A 16,647-nucleotide genomic window follows, 5' to 3' on the forward strand; every position below is an offset into this window, starting at 1 on the left:
AAAATTTTTGTGTTAAATTTAATTATTTAAATGTTCCACTCCGACAGAATCAATTGGCTTTCCTTTAAAGCTGCTTCTTTTTTTTTTTAAAAATAATATAAATATTCCCGACCCTCTAAACAAATGGCCATGTTTAAAGAAATCCTTTTGTGACTGCTCTCGGTTTTCTGGAACGCCGTTGTAGTCTTTGACCCAAGTTTTTAACACTAAGGGTACAGACCTGCACATCTATACCGCTTATCCTACAGGGTCTCGGGGAACCTGCAGCCTATCCCAGGGAGCATTGGGCACAAGCTGGGGTACATCCTGGACAGGGTGCCAGTCCATCGCAGGACACAATCATGTACATATTCACACACCCGTTCATACACTACGGACACTTTAGACATGCCCTTCAGGACCATGGGAGGAAAACGGAGTACCCGGAGGAAACCCCACCCCCGCAGCACGGGGAGAACATGCAAACTCCACACACACAGGGCAGCGGCGGGAATCGGACCGCCAATCCTGGAGGTGTAAGTTGAACCTGTTAACCAGGAGGAGGGACAAAATATGACAGTTTTAGAATTGTACAGTTTTAACCCCCATAAACTATAAAAGATGAACATGGATCAAATTTCCTTACTGTTGACACTGAATACTCCTTCCTTAATGAAATTTCTCATTACGGAAAACTCCACTGTATCGGTTATTAGTTTTTTCTTTGTCAAATAACACAAAAATCTGTTTAGCATTAGATTATGAATGCTGTGTATGACCTTTGAGTGAGGTGTGAGTGTATATGTATGTGTGTGTGTGTGTGTGTATAGGTAGATTGATATAATATTTTATGTTGTCACACATAGGGTGCCAATAACTTTGGATTTGATGGTATATTTAAGAACGGAGACCTGCAAATATCCACTTAAAAGCAAAACGTGATATTACAGTGTCCCCTGGGGCTCCGTATTGCTTACTCCTGCAGTCCCATATGCATAAGCATGTGTATCTGTATGTCTACGTATTGTATGATTTCAACGTATGTTGTGTGTGAACTGTGCTGCTCGGGTTACTGTCTGTATGGAGGTTTTTATCATCTCCCCGTGTCCATGTGGGTTTCCTCTGGGTTCTCTGGTTTTCTCCTACCTCCTGAAAAACATGCAAGGCCCCCTGACTGGCTATGCTAAATCGCCGCTAGGTGTGAATGAGGGTGCGAATTTGTATGTGGTGTCTAGCAGCGCTCCGGCGTCCGGTTCGGGGTGCGTCCCCGTCTCACACCCAGACTCCGGATCCACCGTGCCCCAAACCAGCAGTTACTGGACACTTGACGAATGACCGTGTGGTGCGGAGCAGAATTTTCTGAAGAACACAGGTCACTCATATTATTTACTTATTATTTACTATACTGTGGTGTGGAAAGGTACAGAAAAGTTTTATTTCCTGTAAAGTTAACCTTTTAGAGCTTTCATGGCTCTATCATCCTCTACACAACACTACATAACGTAGATTGGAAGCCGTGTACTCTATCCTAATACACCATTTTGTGATTGTGCCACTTTCGATGACGTCCACCTTCGCGCGCACGGTTTGATTGGCTGCTCGCTACGTCACTCATCCTACTTCCGTGTTCTCATTGGACGCGAGCTTTCGCACAGCGCTCTAGAAACCCGCCCCTGACACTTATAAACCTTACGCCGGCCCCTTTTCCCTTTCTCCTCCATTTCCGAGACCATAGCGACCCGTCTGGGCGAGACAAAAGATTCCCAGTTCGAGCATCATTTAAATTAATATATAAATATATATATTTTAATCAAAAAATAAAAATAAATAATGGCAAACCCTAGAGTTTTCTTCGACATCACTGCAGGTGGAAACCCGCTCGGCAGAGTGATTATGGAGGTAGGATATAAATATATATATATATAAATGTTTTTGTTTATTATTATTATTATCATTATTATTATTATTATTATTATTCCGTATTGTGAACTTTACTATAGTATAGTATAGTATAGTATAGTATAGTATAATAGAAATGGCTGTGCTTTTCCACTGGGGTGTGTTTGCGCCAGCGCCTGACCATTGACTTGTCCTAGCCTGCATCCTTTATTCCATTTTTCTGCTGTTTATTCTTTCAATTCATTCATTGTGTGTAGTTGAACTTGAACGCCGGTGTTACGGCACACTCCAGGTATTTAGTAGAGAGACAGATGATGCTCAGTGCCACGGATTGCACCAACCTTGCAGCCAGTTTGCTTTATAAAAACATCCCTAATATGACTATATTTAGCTTAAAGCAAAGCTCTTTCTTCCAGGCTGCATTGTGACAAACTGGCTGGTTATCTCTGCTCAAAACCCTTAATGCAAATCAGTTCTTTTTATTATTTTTTTGCGCTTATACACAGCCAGTGTGTGTTGATTTTACGGACAATACGCTGTATTATTTATTTACTTATTTATTTTGGTGGGGAGACCGTATTTATTTCCTGGATTAATTTAGCAGCCGACATCCTCCAGAACGTCTGGATGAGATGAAATGTAAGCATCGCTAACGTGGCTAACTCAGCGAACGGTATCTTTTATTGTTTTTAGTGGCGTACGCACTAAAGCGCTAGATTCTTTTATTTTTATATATATATATAATTTTTTTCTTAATTCCTGAGGTATATAAAACGCTTTAATTGCTTAATTAGACGCCTCTGGGTGTTCATTACAATGACAGTTTAGACAGGCTTTAATCTGACAGGTTAAATGCGTCGTGCTATGCGGCACACATGAACCGACGGACGCTTCGTTTGTCTTTGTTTGTTTTATCGTCTAATTTCATTCATTTGTTGATTATTTAACTACATCAGAATCTAACCGAACAGCGAACCCTCTAATAAAATAATTTATAAATAAATTTGTGAATAATAAAGCTGTCTCCAGAGAGACCGTTCCCCCCCACCCCCCCCACTCCATTATCCTCCGTGGAGCTGTCCATGAATTAATTTATAAATGTTCTGGAAAGTTCTATAGTGCAGAAGGGGGGGGGGGGGGGGGGGGGTGTTGCGGGGGCACGCGCGCGCGCGAGTTCGAGCGCGTCCTTGAGGCGCTGCGGAGAATTCTCACCGAGAACCCCGCCTTTCTTTATAAAAAAAAAAATGTTAAGGTATGGGGATCAGAAGGATGTACACCAGTTGTGTAGGTATTGTTGTGAAATGCGACATTTTGGTTTAAACATATAAACCCGGAAACCGGTGTGAATGATTGCGCACGTGGTCAGCTCCCCCCCCCCCCCCCCCTTCCTTCTTTCGCGCGCATATACTGTGTATGTGTATATATAATATATACTAATACTGAATCTTAAAACGATTACCTGTACCACACAGACCGCTTACTATTACTGTTATCATTATTATTTATTATTATTATTGTTCCCTTTGTAATCCGTGGCACTTCTTTTATGATAAGGAAGTATGAATACAGGGATGTGTGTGTGTGCGCGCGCGCGCACGTGTGTAAATGTAGCCCTTGTGCGCGTCCCCGCCCGACCGCATACCTCATAGCTGCTGCGCGTTCGAGCGCGCACACGCTTTCAAGTTGCTCTCGGAACCGTCATAAATCGAGTCACGTGATCTGGGCACGTCACTGCCCACCGACAGATTATGCTAGACTGCAGACGTGCATGAGATCCAGGATGTGCACTGCTTGCTGGTCTGCTTGTGTCTGAAGCCACACCCTGTCCACTGCGTCCTGCACTATTTTTGGGAGCAGCTAGTCAAGGAGGCACTTTGGCCTATTTGTAGAGAACTGTTTTTGGGCATGGGTTTGTATTTTGACCAGACTTTTAAAGTATGAAATGTGTATATATTTGTGTTATTTTTTATTTTTTTAACAGCTGAGAGCTGATGTCGTCCCCAGGACAGCAGGTACGACTACCCCCCCGCCCCCCCCAAATCCCCTTTACACATGTCTATCTAAATTAAACCTTGAAAGAAAATTATAAGCAGTAAGTTGTGTGTGTGTGTTTGCAGAGAACTTCAGGCAGCTGTGCACGGGGCAGCCTGGCTTCGGCTACAAAGGCTCCACCTTCCACCGTGTCATCCCTAATTTCATGTGCCAGGTACGGGTCTTTTCGTTGGAGAACCAAACTTTCTAGCACCAATTTCACCGTCCTTCCACCGAACATACTGTTCCTGTCCTCGATTATTTCTCTGCACTGCCAGCAATGGACAGTAGGGCTGGGAAACATTGCAAAATAAATAAATAAATAAATAAATAAATAATGTCATCGTCCCCCTCCCAAATTTATGAACGGTTCTCAATTACGATTTCGATTCTTGTTCTTACACAATGCAATTGAAGAAAAATTGACGCAATTTATTTATAAAGTTTTTGGCGTTTTTTTGTTTACATTTATTTAAAATAGTAACGGCAGCATCTATAGCAAATAGTGCAAGCAATTGTTCTTTTCAATAAAGGATATTTTTTTATTTAAAAAAAAAAAAAAGACATTACTTGCACTATTTGCTAACTATTTTTGCACAACTTTGGTGAACCCTTCTTTCTCGACAGCTAATGGAGACTTTCATGACATGAAATGCCACCGCAACCGAGAAGTCCGCGTGGGGTTATCTTCTCAAATCCGAGTTCCTTCCCCGTGTACGGAGTGACGTCAAAACAGCATGGTTGCGCACAGCATCACAAATAAACAAAGTAAAACTTCTTGCCTTTAAACGAGTTGTACTGTGTATACAAGTATTCGCTTTAGACCAACCGACATGCAGACACGTTCGTTTGTTAAATCGAAAACACTGACCAAACAAGTCCGCCGTTTGAGAAAGAAAACATACATCGCTCATCAGAGTTAGCCGTGTTCATCCTCACCAATTCCATATCACCGAAGTGATATTCGAACATTTCTTTGCTTCGAGCTCAGTCCTTCGACGAAATGCAGCCTGTTTTATCTTTGCGTTGTTGTTTTGTTTTGTTTCGAATCGAAGCGCGTAGTGCTTGGGAGTAGCGCAGGCTGTAGGAGGCGCTTTTCAAATAGCATTCATGGATGTTTTAATTAAAATGTGAAATATGCATGCATATATATATATATATATATATATATATGTGTATGTACAATATAATATAAAAACACGAACAGTCTCATTTAGAACATTTTGGGAATCGTGTTAAAAACGTTAATTTTTATTAATCATGAAAATCGGCCAACGTGTTAAGAAAAAGCCACGTAAATTCCCATCGCGTTCATGTCACGTGGCCATATATCAGATGTATATCCGATTTAGGACGGCAAACGAAAGCGGCTCAGGGCTGATTTAAATAAATAAATAAATAATCCGATATTTGTGTCCACACTGTTGGGGAAACCATTTTACCATAGCATCTCCATACGGATTGGAAATTCCAGTTCGTACACCATCATGCAGACGTTTTACACATTGGGAAGTGTGTCTGAAGTGTTTCGGCTGCTCCGTCCCCATTAACACTGAACGTTTGCAGGGTGGCGACTTCACAAACCACAACGGAACCGGTGGCAAGTCCATCTACGGCCACAAATTCGAGGACGAGAACTTCTCTCTGAAGCACACGGGGGCTGGCTGCCTGTCCATGGCCAACGCCGGACCCAACACCAACGGCTCGCAGTTCTTCATCTGTACAGCGAACACCAGCTGGTCAGTTTTTATTTTTATTTGCTAATAAACTTGGATTAGAATTTCAGTGTTGGACCTGTCCCGAGGCTTATTCTAGATGGAGGAAGGTTTACGTATTATACTATGACTTCAGCATAGACGGTGTAAACGAAACTGGACCGTGAGGACGGCCTAGTCATTTCATAGGTTTGAAGCTCTGCATGAATTTAGGAGCTTATCCCTTGTGATTTGGTTTGATAAATGTAGCATTCATGATTTTAAAGCTCTGAAACCCTGGACGGACTGCTTTGTGTCCCATCAGGCTGGATGGGAAGCACGTGGTCTTCGGTCAGGTCGTGGAGGGTATGGAAGTCATCAAGAAGGTGGAGGGCTACGGCAGCAACAGCGGCAAAACCAGCGCCCAGATCGTCATCGCCGATTGCGGCCAGCTCTAGACGCTTCCTGTCCTACCCACGTCTCCTGCACACCCTGATCTCTTAGTCCCCGTGAAACACTGCTCAAATCGCTGCGTTCCTGTCCTGCTTCGACACCCGCTAATCTATTTCCCTTACACCGTCCACTCACGAGTTGCCTCTTTTTTCTTTTCTTTAATTTTTTTTTTTTTTAAGATCGTTTTCATTTTCATTCGAAAGTAGAAGCCCACGGGCTGTGAGATTCATGTATCAAAATCTGAAAATAAAAAGGGGGAACAACGAGCTCCGAGACATTTCTCACTTCTTGCTCTTGTGTGCTAAAATGGGTGGTTTGATCCTAGCTAATAAATTTCCTAGACTAGCTAGGAACTTTCTCAGCTAGCTGATAAAATTCCATTTCAGTACGATAGGGCAGTAGTAGCATAGCATGACGGTTATGCGGTGAAATAATTTGGCTAAATTATCTACGTTCTGAGCGCTCTGGAAATGTCAGCCAAGACGTAGTGTCAGCGGTTGTGTTTTGGGGTTGTTTTTTCTTTGTTTTTTTCCCATTTCGTCACAGTGGAGCTTCAAAGTCGAACAAAATTCAGCTTTTCAGAGTGACATCAAGCACCTCCTGACCAATCAGGTTGCAAAAAACATGGACAAAGTGCTGGTGGTGGGGGAGGGAAGTATCTTGTTGGTGTGTGACTACAAGGAGTTTTAACGCCATGTTGAAGCAAACATTTTGTTGCCAGTATGTTGAATAACTAACACTGCATACAGTAAAGTCCAACAAGCAGCTCCACTTCTCTTCTTTTTTCTGTCTCTAAATCTACAGCAAAAAGAAAACAACTTCACCGCCAGAGGATCTGGAGAGCAAGCCAGGCTAAGTTAGTGTGTAGCTAGGATTGATGAAAACCAGCAAGTATGGAAGTGCCTTAATGGAACTCGCTCTCACTTTTCCGTAAATATCCACCTGAACCCATTAGCAGTTAAATACACACACACATACACAAGCTGGTGTGGTTTAGGACACAGAAACATGAAAAACCTCACCATGTAGCCGAATAATAAAGGTACGTTCACACAGCGATTTTTATCGCTGCCACTCGTACTATGAAGTTACCAGTAGGCGTTCCTACTACTGGTTGTCATAGTAACATTTGTTAGTGGGTGGTGCAACTAGCATTCGACTGTGTGTGTGTGTGTGTGTATGTGTATGTGTATATATATATATATTATATTATATTATATTATATTATATTATATTATATTATATTCTCTCTCTACTGGTCAAAAGTTTAGACACACTAGTTCTTTAATTTTATTTTCCCCCCAATTTTAGAATAATAAAGTCATCCGAAATCTGGAGTAGCACAAATGGAACTATGGGAATTGTGAGGAAAAAAAAAAAAATCTAAATAATTTAGTATTTTAGCATGTTCCATGTAAACGCTATTTTTGCAGAGAATTTCCAGAAATGTATTCGTGGCGTTTTCTCACCCGATGTCTTGAGGAATTTCCTCAAGGAGGAGATGATTTTTAGACAGTATTAAAGGAGTTCACACCGAAGCCGGACGCTTATCGGCTGCTTTTCAGAATATTTCACTTGAGTCGTCTGTTTAAATAAATAATTTTTTTTGTAAATAAAATGTTCGTTTTCTAATGAAAGAAACGTACGTCGGCACGATTATATTTTCGTCTGCGACACCGATTTCACACGTTTAATCACACCTTCAGATCGAAGGCTTTTTAAGATCGTGAGAAACATTTCAGTCGAGTGTCCACAAACTTTTGACTGGTGGGGTGTGTGTGTCTGCTCTTTGCCACTGCGGTAAAAGCACGAGCACCGGACTGTCTGGCTCCACGAAACAATTCGGACTGGCGGGCAGGAGGCATGGCGGATCACCGATCACGTGCGCTCTGCTGTCTCCCCTCCCGTTGGTAGTCGCTGTACCAAAGTTAATTTTTTTTTGTTCTTATTAACTTGTAGAGATAAAGTGATTGGCTGGTGAGGGAACGGCTTCATACCTGCTGTAACATAAGCGATAGCAGGAACTAACTTGTTTCGCAGATATAAAAATGTCACTAGAAATGAATTCTACTCTGCAAAATGTTGTAGTATGAGAAGAATAAAACGCTTCGGGTTGTGCCGTTATAGGAAAAAGATCAACGTCTGGGTGGTACCCCGTGTCCGTTACTCCTTACTTAATCCTGTAACTTGCACACGCTGTAGTCGGTGTGATGCGGTGGAGTTGAACAGGTGTGTCTGGATTTTTTTCCACACAGCAGCTGAACGAAACCAAGCTCGAGTTTCTGCCGAGACCAATTCAGCCCGGATCCTTTCAGCTGCGGGTGTCTGATTTCTCCAACGCCGGCGCGGTGCTGGTTTCTCAGCACTGTCCAACACGTCCTAGTGGACAGCTGGGAAGCGTAAAGAGTAACCCTAGCTCTTAGTGAACACTGCTGCTGGTTTAATTACCCGGACTTGGGGTAAAGAGATCTGCTTCTGTGCAATCTGAGACCGTAAAGAGGCAGGACAGAAAGTTCCTGACTTTAAAAACAATAAAGACGTTGTGCAGATTTATTATCCGTGTCTCTGCAGTGCAGCCGTTTTGAGAAGAAAAGGGTTTGTGGTGTGTGTGTGTGTGTGTGTGTGTGTCAAGCTGGGTGTGTGTGTCAAGCTGGGTGTGTCCTCCTAATTCTCCTCCTGGGGACTACATGCATTTCTGCATTGTTGACTCTAGGTGGCGACAAAAGTTGTTTAAAAAAAAAAAAGGTAAATCAATACACAAAGACTTCCACAAAGGAATAATTGAAAGTCGTGTTTTCATAACACTAAACACTGTAAATAATACAAGACACCAGCGTTAGAAAGTAGCAGAAATGTAATCGTTTAGAATAATTTCCTTTTAAAGCTTAAATCCAACATATTTCGCTCTAAAACAAGTGCTCGAACCACGACTCGATTCTTCAATACCATCCGTTAGAGAGTGAAATGATGGCCGTGCTGAGTAAACGAGCACGTCCTACATTCAAAAAGGTAAATATATATTTATGTAGTCATAATGATAATAATATAATAGCTTTAAAACACGATTTCACATACATGAGGATTAAATGGACGGTTTAGTCAGCTTTTACGCTCGATCGGCCGAGACTGTCCCGTGGCTGTCCCGCAAGTTTATTTCTTGATTCGTTCAAAATAAAGAAGCAAACTCTGGACCAACTGGCTGATCGTGTAAATTAAATTATTTGTTCTTTCTTAAGCATTCATTTAATGTCACAAAATTGTTGACGGCTAGCATGGCTTTTAGCGAACTTATAAAATCAACAGAGAACAGTTTGAAATGAAATAAAGCGTACACCATCAAACTGCCGAGGAAGAAAGCGATTAACCTACGCCGTGACGCTAGGACTGTTTTTAACTGTTTTTAATACCTCAGTGTGTCCGAGTGTCACAAAAAACGCTTTCTCAAGCCTGTGTGAAAGTTTAACAGCTCAACAGGCGAGCGTAGCGAGGTCTGAGGCGAAAGCTGTGATTCAGACATGATTCAGACGCGCAGTCTGCACGATGCTAATCAATCACATTAAAGCAAAATTTGGTCACCGAACAACGTGTCTTAGCCTATCAGCTTACATTCAAACGTTACACATTCACTTGCTAGAGCACAAAAATATTTTAGAAACCTGTCTTCAGCCCTAGACTACGGAAGCCCTCAACGGCCATGCGTCATTCATTTTTTTCTTTCTTGTTTTCTCGTGATCTCGATTGAATTTTTCTGCGTACTCGACATCCATCGACCCAAAGTCAGTGGGGTTTTTTGAATGGGTTTTTGGTTAAATGCCTGAAATAAGGTCTGTGGTTAACACAAGCTCAAGATATATTCACGTTTTTTATACTACGACAGAAAATACAACACTGATACCCCACTCAGGATTTTTTAAAAAAAAGCTTTTACATGTCTTGATAAAGACGGTTGCTAACAAGTGGCTAAACGGGACTACGGAGGTCGACGGAGAGATTAAACGTCATCACGCCGAGCAGGAAAACTCATCTACTACACCCTCGTTGTGTTTATACTCGCACTCTTGCAGACTATTCCAACACAACTTTCCAACTTGTAGATTGATCAATTTATAGTACTTTCCAATTGCAGTGTTTTTTAAATAAAGATTGAAAGAGTTGTCGGAAGCGTAGCGGTGGTGACGTTGAAGTCGTGACCGTGGTGTAGTTCGGGTTATAGCCTAACTTTAGCTTTTTTTTTACTTCTGTCGAGTGTATCTAGGCTTCGAAATTCATAAAAGTTGTGTTCATTTGTGAAGATTATCTTAATGAACAAAACGTGTAAGAATCATAAAGTTTTGTTGGTCACAGAGTTTAATTTCTGCAATAATCCAAAAGCCAATGGAAATATCCTATTGGATTTCTGTCGAGGGATCCGGGGTGACGCTGACTTCCGGGGTGGCCTACAAAAACACCTCATCCCTGCGGGATCGACGACTTCCACATTAGTGTCGGACGCTTGAGAAGGACCCACACACCCCTCTCTCTTAATGCGGAGATCAATCTCTACACTGGCCAGTTGTTATATTTATGATGGCGAAGATGCCAACGCGCATGTAACACCAATCCCAATCACAAAGCGCAAGATTTTCTCGGGATGAAATGATGTCGTGAGAAAACAGCTTTATGTTATGTTGAGATCACGAGAAAATTAAGTCGAGATCACGAGAAAACAACAACAAAAATGAATAATGCATGGCCGCTTAGGGTTTCCGTACCTCAGCTAAACCAAACGATGAATAGCTGAGTGAATATAGATCGAAGTATTCACCTCATGTTCTGTGTAAATTTAGTCAAATATTAATCTGTTCAGCATCTAATACCTTCTAGGGATCAGGACTAGTGTTATTATACTTTTTTTTTTAACCCCATATTTATGAGTTATTTGAGTATGCTAGCTTACAACACACACTTGAGGTGTACCGCTTGCTAACTATAAAAATAATAATAATAAATGCTGGGGATTCATGGAAACTTGATGAAAAATCACACAGCCACAGATTGGGACACAGTCAGCATCCGGGTACTGCCCGAGAAGCCGTTAGCGTTTTCCGCTTCAGACACCCTAATGCGGATTGTCTTGTTCCCTTCCATGAACGCCGCACTCTCCTTGTCCCTTGGGGCTGCCAGGCTTCCGGAGACAGTTCAGACCCGCCGTGCAGGCGCAGCGCTTAAAAATTCTGCGGGATTTAGATTTGGGTGGCCCTCCTAAAGTGCACATCTCGCCTTCCTGAGGAACCCTCTGGCACCGTCCTCCGCTGGGGAATTGAACACAGCACCAGCCCTCTTCACAGTCACGTGAGCGCACGCACTCACCCCTCTTCGCCCCTGTGGGTGGAAATAAGTCACGTTTAATAAATTATAAACTATTATAAAAACGGTTCTCAAATATGATTGGCTAAAAGCCTCGTTTGAAGCCGTTGTTTAATACAAACAAACAAAAAATCCTTGATATACGCACACCTGTGGCCATTACACTTAATGTCGTGCTGCCTTCAAGTCCTCCTCGGAACTTCGTGCGTACGAGTTCACAGGTTTTGTCAAATTTTGTCAAATTTTTTTAAAGTTTAGTTTTGCCTTCCTGAAAGAGAATAAAGGACTAAACAGGGCCATTCCATCCATTTTCCATACTGCTTTCCCTACACAGGGTCACAGGGGTCATGGATGGGTGCATTTCCCAGGGGACTCGGGGCACAAGGCAGGGGACATCGTGGACAGGTTATCCACTCATTACAGGGCACAATCACACACACATTCGGACACCACGGACAATTTGGGAATGCCATACAACCTGCAACACATTTCTTTGAACTGGGGGAGGAAACCGGAGTACCAGAGGAAACCCTCGAGGCACAGGGAGAACATGCAAACTCCGCACACATAGGGCGGAGGTAGGATTTGAACCCCCAACCCCGAGGCAAACGTGCTAACCGCTAAGCCTAAACTGTCTGTTGCAATAGTCACATGCATATTGTGGACTGCGATTTCTTTTTTTAAAATTTTTATCTATTTATTTATTTATTAAATTGACACACCCTATATTCCCCCAAATACCAGTTATAATTATGGTCATATAGTAGTAGCGTTTTTGTGCGTAAACCTTGTAACTACGATATTTCTGACAGGACTTCCGAAGGCAGGACGGAGCCATCGATCATTCTACGAAATGCAGTAGAAAAGTCGTTGGGTTGCTTAGCAACCAAAGCTAAAGGTTAATGGACTACATCGTGTGGCAGACGAATAGTTTATTGAGAGTATTATTAATAAGTTGAATAATTCATCAAACACTGGATCTCACCATATTGTTGTAACGTAATATTATCACGTGTAAAGCGATTCTAAGCACACCGCTTTACGCCAAGCCTTGCGATCACTTATTGCTTTATAAATTTAGTCCTGTGTTTTGTATCGTGTCTGTATACACCTGTTAGAACTTTATCCTAGCTAGGGTCATGGTGGATACGGTGCCTATCCCGGGGGAATACACCATGAATGGGACTCCAGACAAACGCAAGGCAATATTCACACACATTCACACACACGGCCAATTTATTGTAGCCAATCCACGTACTGACGTTACCGTGAGGTGTCAGGATAAACGGAAAACCTGAAGGAAACCCAAACGGACATTGAAAGAACGGGGCACCCTGGAGCTGTGAGGCAGCAACACTACCCGCTGATAAGTCCTTCATCACTGTGAATGAAATTCCTTTATCGTCATCGTACAAGTAGAATAAAATGATGTCTGAATCTTCCAGTGACATGAATAGATAATATATATGTAATAGCAATGATATAATACTGTACATTATACCAAGAGTTGTGCAATATACAACTGTACGTGTTAAAAACAGAACTAGTTGTGTGCACAAGGTTTAAAAAGTTGTCACATTTTAAATAAAAGCTAGACTTTTTTTCCCAGACAAGCCAGGGGATGGTCAAATCAGTGCTTTGGCCCATTTTCAGGTTTGTCAGCTTTATGGATCTAGATATGGATCCTTGTAGAACTGATGCTGGCTAGAATTACGGCTTACTCTAGCCCTGAGTTTATTTTGCGGCTGTCGGATTTAAAGGTGCCGTTTGTAATGTTTGAACGGTCCTGTGGATCTGTATCACGTAGTCTAAAAGATTTCTCAAGAACGAAAAAACAAAACGTAATTTGCATCACTTCTTCCATTTTAGGCTTCTAGAAATATATATATATATATATATATATATATATATATATATATATATATATATATATATATATATATATATATATACATATACATATTCTGGCCCTGAAATGAGCTCCAGCTAAAACATAGTTCTTTAAAAAGACAGCTCTTGAGTCATACGTTGTTTCAGAATAGATTGCGTGGACTAGAGAAGGTCTGTCCGTGTTTTCATTGCCGGCAGCAAGAGGACTCGAAAAATTGTAAACCGCTTCTTTAAAGTGACTGTCACTATACGCTATAAGCTATTAAATCTCTTCTACGTCCAGTGATTCAACAACCTCCAAACCAAACCAAATGAGGACTGTGATAAGTTGTGAGATGGTTACATTTGTGGTCTGTGAGTTTATTTTCAACACGACCTGTAAACAATCTAGATTTTTGATTTTTGTGTATGAGTTTCTTATTTATTTATTTATTTATTTATTTATTTATTTTACCTTTTTCAGTGGCTGTATCATCCGGCTTGTTTTTACGACCTTGTCTCTTCTTTGTGCCCTTGCATCTGTTTCCCTGGATTCAGGGAAGAGATAAGTAAGGTAAGTGATCAGCGTAAGTTCACCCTCTCCATACTTCAGAGGTTTAAAAAAAACCAAAACAATCATGAGACATCAGGCAGTGTGTGAAGTGATCCAGTTATTAGTGATTTTCTGTACCAACCTGCTGATTAGTGCATTCTGGGTTTTGCTGTCGTCGTCTCACGTTGTTATGGACGCTCACGTTCACGGTAACCTTCTCTGACGGCATCGCTGTTGTGTTTCTTGTAAAGAGCTTTATGGGACAGCAGAGAAGTAAGAGTGAGTGATGTGGAATGAATGAAGTCTGCATCCTGCTTGGCTCATTACAGTGATGTCTAGTTTGTTACACCATACTTAACCAAGGCTCACACTGTCAAGCAGCGGGAATCAGAATCCACAACGGAAAACAACTATCACAAGCCCTGAAGCGGAAAAAGATTAGAGCTGGAGCAGGCGATGAGAAGACATGGTAGTATTCAGGGAGAACCTAAACTATCATTCAGAAATGGAGGGAAAAGAGATATGAGGAGAAAAAGAAAAGAAGAGAAAAAAACAACAACAACAACAGCTGGAAAACTGTAAACAACTTTAGAGGCAAGTAGAATAAATGTCCACATAATAATCAGAAATATCATGTTGATTTTTTATTTATTTTTTTTTTTTGTTTACTGTGTATATCTTAATATCCACCATTTTGTGAGTCTTCCTGATCGTGCATTGTTGTAACGTGTGAAATCTCTCTCTGATGGTTTTGCTATTTTAAAGTATACAATATAGAACTTGCATCTTTAAATGATTACCTTTATAATAATTTATCATTTATTTATAACTTTTCTGAACAGTTCTGCTCAGCGTCATTAATGATGTGATACGTTTTAAATGTCCAAACGTAATAAAGAAAAGTCTTCAAGACATTTTCGGTGCGTCTTGGTTTATTTACTTATTTGTTTGTTTGTTTACAAACCATCGTACTTTAAAAAAAAAACAAAAAACAAAACAACAACAAAAAAAACATTCTTACACTCATTGAAGCACACGAAGCGGTGCGTTATTTCTGGATGTGGAGTCAGTGTGAGGATGAGGAAGAGGAGGATGAGGATGAGGTTGTGCTCTTACCGGCTCAGGGTCCGTGATAATCTCTCTGGAGGAGCGAATCTCGTTGGAGTCCAAGCAGAGAACCGCTGAGGTGAGGCACAGCGCAAAAACAGCAGGTGTCCACATGGCGAGGAGAGTCGTGCTGAAGGCAGTTTCTCAGCTGAGCTTGAAAGAACCTTCCCAGATGTGTTAAAGACGGCCGTGTCTCTTCTGCGTCAGACTGCACTGTGAACACACGTCAAAACCGAATGGTTTATATAACAGGCCTGGCATTAGGGCGGTAATTAAGGTCAATTACTACCTGTACGCCGGAGATGAAAAGCTCTTTTACACGTTACACCTTCTGACAAAAGTGTGTGTGTCATCAAAACCATTTGAGCTCTTTGAACGAGGTCCGTGTATTAACCGCATCAGTACGGCCCGGATGGGAGCCGCTTTCCTGCGCCGGAACAGGTGATTTACCTGTTCCCTCGGCTTGAGCCGGCTTCTTTGCGGCCTTTTTAAGCTGACGGTTAATTACCAGAAGATTAGACTTTACTGATCTACAAGGGCTGCTAATGTTCCTTTTAAATGGCCCGAGCAGGCCACTGAATGAAGGTTCAAGGGGAGATGAAAAGCGTTTCCGTTCAAGGCCGTGTTTCCTGATCAAGCCCGCATTAAATGTGGGATTTCCAGCCCACGGTAGCCTGGGGAGAACTGTAATTATCCAGCCTGTTCAAACAGGATGGCCGAGAGACGAGACTTCAAAGACAGACGAGGATTAACAGGAGCAGGGAGACACGACGGCCTCCCATTATCGCTCTGATTTTTAAAAAAACAACAACAAAAACAAATTTTTGGTTTGGACTGTCCTGCTGAAATGGTCAACCATGTGGAGGGTTTGGTGTCTACTCCTAAAGAGCTAACTGACCGTGTGAGTGTGTGTGTGAGTGTGTGTGTGAGTGTGTGTGAGTGGAAACTGAGCACCAAGCAGGTGATGGATGCAGGAAGAAAGTCTTTAAAGCCTGAGGCTGTTGTAGAAAAAGAAAAACCATCAGATAGCACATCACCAGACTGAGTGTGTGTGTGTGTGTGTGTGTGTGTGTGTGTGTGTATGTGTGTGTGTGTGGTGTTTGAGCTAATAGCAAAAAGGAAATGAAACTGGCACACACTACAGAGTCATCCTTAGTCATTAACCCAGAGACGTACATAGAGAATACATCACTATATACACATATTAACATTATATATATATATATATATATATATATATATATATATATATATATATATATATATATATATATATATACACACACACATACACATTATATACACACGCTCACAAACACACATATACACATGTAGACCCTGTATGTATGTATGTATAGTTATCTATCTATTATATATCTATCTACCTATCTACTTATTTACTTTTTATTAGTGTACGACAAATAAAGAAACGTACATTTTCCACTCCAGTATATGAAACTCACACACAGTACAGTGGAGAAACAGCTGTTTAGCGTGTGTGTGTGTGTGTGTGTGTGTGTGTGTGTGTGTGAGTCTGAATGTGATAGAAAAGATAAACCGTGGCCAACAGAAGCCTTCAGGTTATTCACGTACCCAATAAAGACCAACAGACACTGACAATTAACCTCGCTCTGACGCAGTGTGTGTGTGCGTGTGTGTGTGTGTGTGTGTGTGTGGGTGGGTGGTCCTAATAAGGTCCCTGTGTAAGGGCTTTAT

At 41.5% G+C, this 16,647-nt stretch overlaps 2 protein-coding genes and 1 long non-coding RNA gene across 3 annotated transcripts; 2 read left to right on the forward strand and 1 right to left on the reverse strand.

Moving 5' to 3' along the window:
- The first annotated feature begins 1,679 nt into the window (after window positions 1-1,679).
- ppiaa (peptidylprolyl isomerase Aa (cyclophilin A)) lies at window positions 1,680-6,322 on the forward strand. Its single transcript, XM_017468041.3, has 5 exons — window positions 1,680-1,878; window positions 3,860-3,890; window positions 3,996-4,084; window positions 5,476-5,648; window positions 5,929-6,322. The coding sequence occupies exons 1-5, from the start codon at window positions 1,810-1,812 to the stop codon at window positions 6,059-6,061; spliced, it is 495 nt and encodes a 164-aa protein (XP_017323530.1). The 5' UTR covers window positions 1,680-1,809; the 3' UTR covers window positions 6,062-6,322.
- A 4,832-nt stretch (window positions 6,323-11,154) lies between these two features.
- LOC108265560 (dickkopf-related protein 4) lies at window positions 11,155-15,135 on the reverse strand. Its single transcript, XM_017468043.3, has 4 exons — window positions 14,941-15,135; window positions 13,967-14,077; window positions 13,747-13,819; window positions 11,155-11,417 (listed from the first exon to the last, which is right to left on the reverse strand). Exons 1-4 carry the CDS (start codon window positions 15,043-15,045, stop codon window positions 11,155-11,157), a joined length of 552 nt encoding a protein of 183 aa, XP_017323532.1. The 5' UTR covers window positions 15,046-15,135.
- Window positions 11,303-14,675, forward strand: LOC128632831 (uncharacterized). The gene is made up of 3 exons (XR_008396407.1): window positions 11,303-11,387; window positions 13,756-13,845; window positions 14,076-14,675. It is a non-coding gene; the product is annotated as an uncharacterized LOC128632831 (long non-coding RNA).
- Window positions 15,136-16,647: the final 1,512 nt, after the last annotated feature.

The sequence above is a fragment of the Ictalurus punctatus genome, chromosome 5 (assembly GCF_001660625.3).
Source record: "Ictalurus punctatus breed USDA103 chromosome 5, Coco_2.0, whole genome shotgun sequence".
NCBI classification, from domain to species: Eukaryota; Metazoa; Chordata; class Actinopteri; order Siluriformes; family Ictaluridae; genus Ictalurus; species Ictalurus punctatus.

Coding starts and splice junctions, on each gene's coding strand:
- ppiaa (XM_017468041.3), top strand. CDS start 1,810: ATGGCAAACCCTAGAGTTTTCTTCGACATCACTGCAGGTGGAAACCCG. Junction 3,891..3,995: donor TGTCGTCCCCAGGACAGCAG/GTACGACTACCC, acceptor GTGTGTTTGCAG/AGAACTTCAGGCAGCTGTGC. Junction 4,085..5,475: donor TCCCTAATTTCATGTGCCAG/GTACGGGTCTTT, acceptor GAACGTTTGCAG/GGTGGCGACTTCACAAACCA.
- LOC108265560 (XM_017468043.3), bottom strand. CDS start 15,045: ATGTGGACACCTGCTGTTTTTGCGCTGTGCCTCACCTCAGCGGTTCTC. Junction 14,078..14,940: donor TTATCACGGACCCTGAGCCG/GTAAGAGCACAA, acceptor TGTCCCATAAAG/CTCTTTACAAGAAACACAAC. Junction 13,820..13,966: donor CAGAATGCACTAATCAGCAG/GTTGGTACAGAA, acceptor CCCTGAATCCAG/GGAAACAGATGCAAGGGCAC.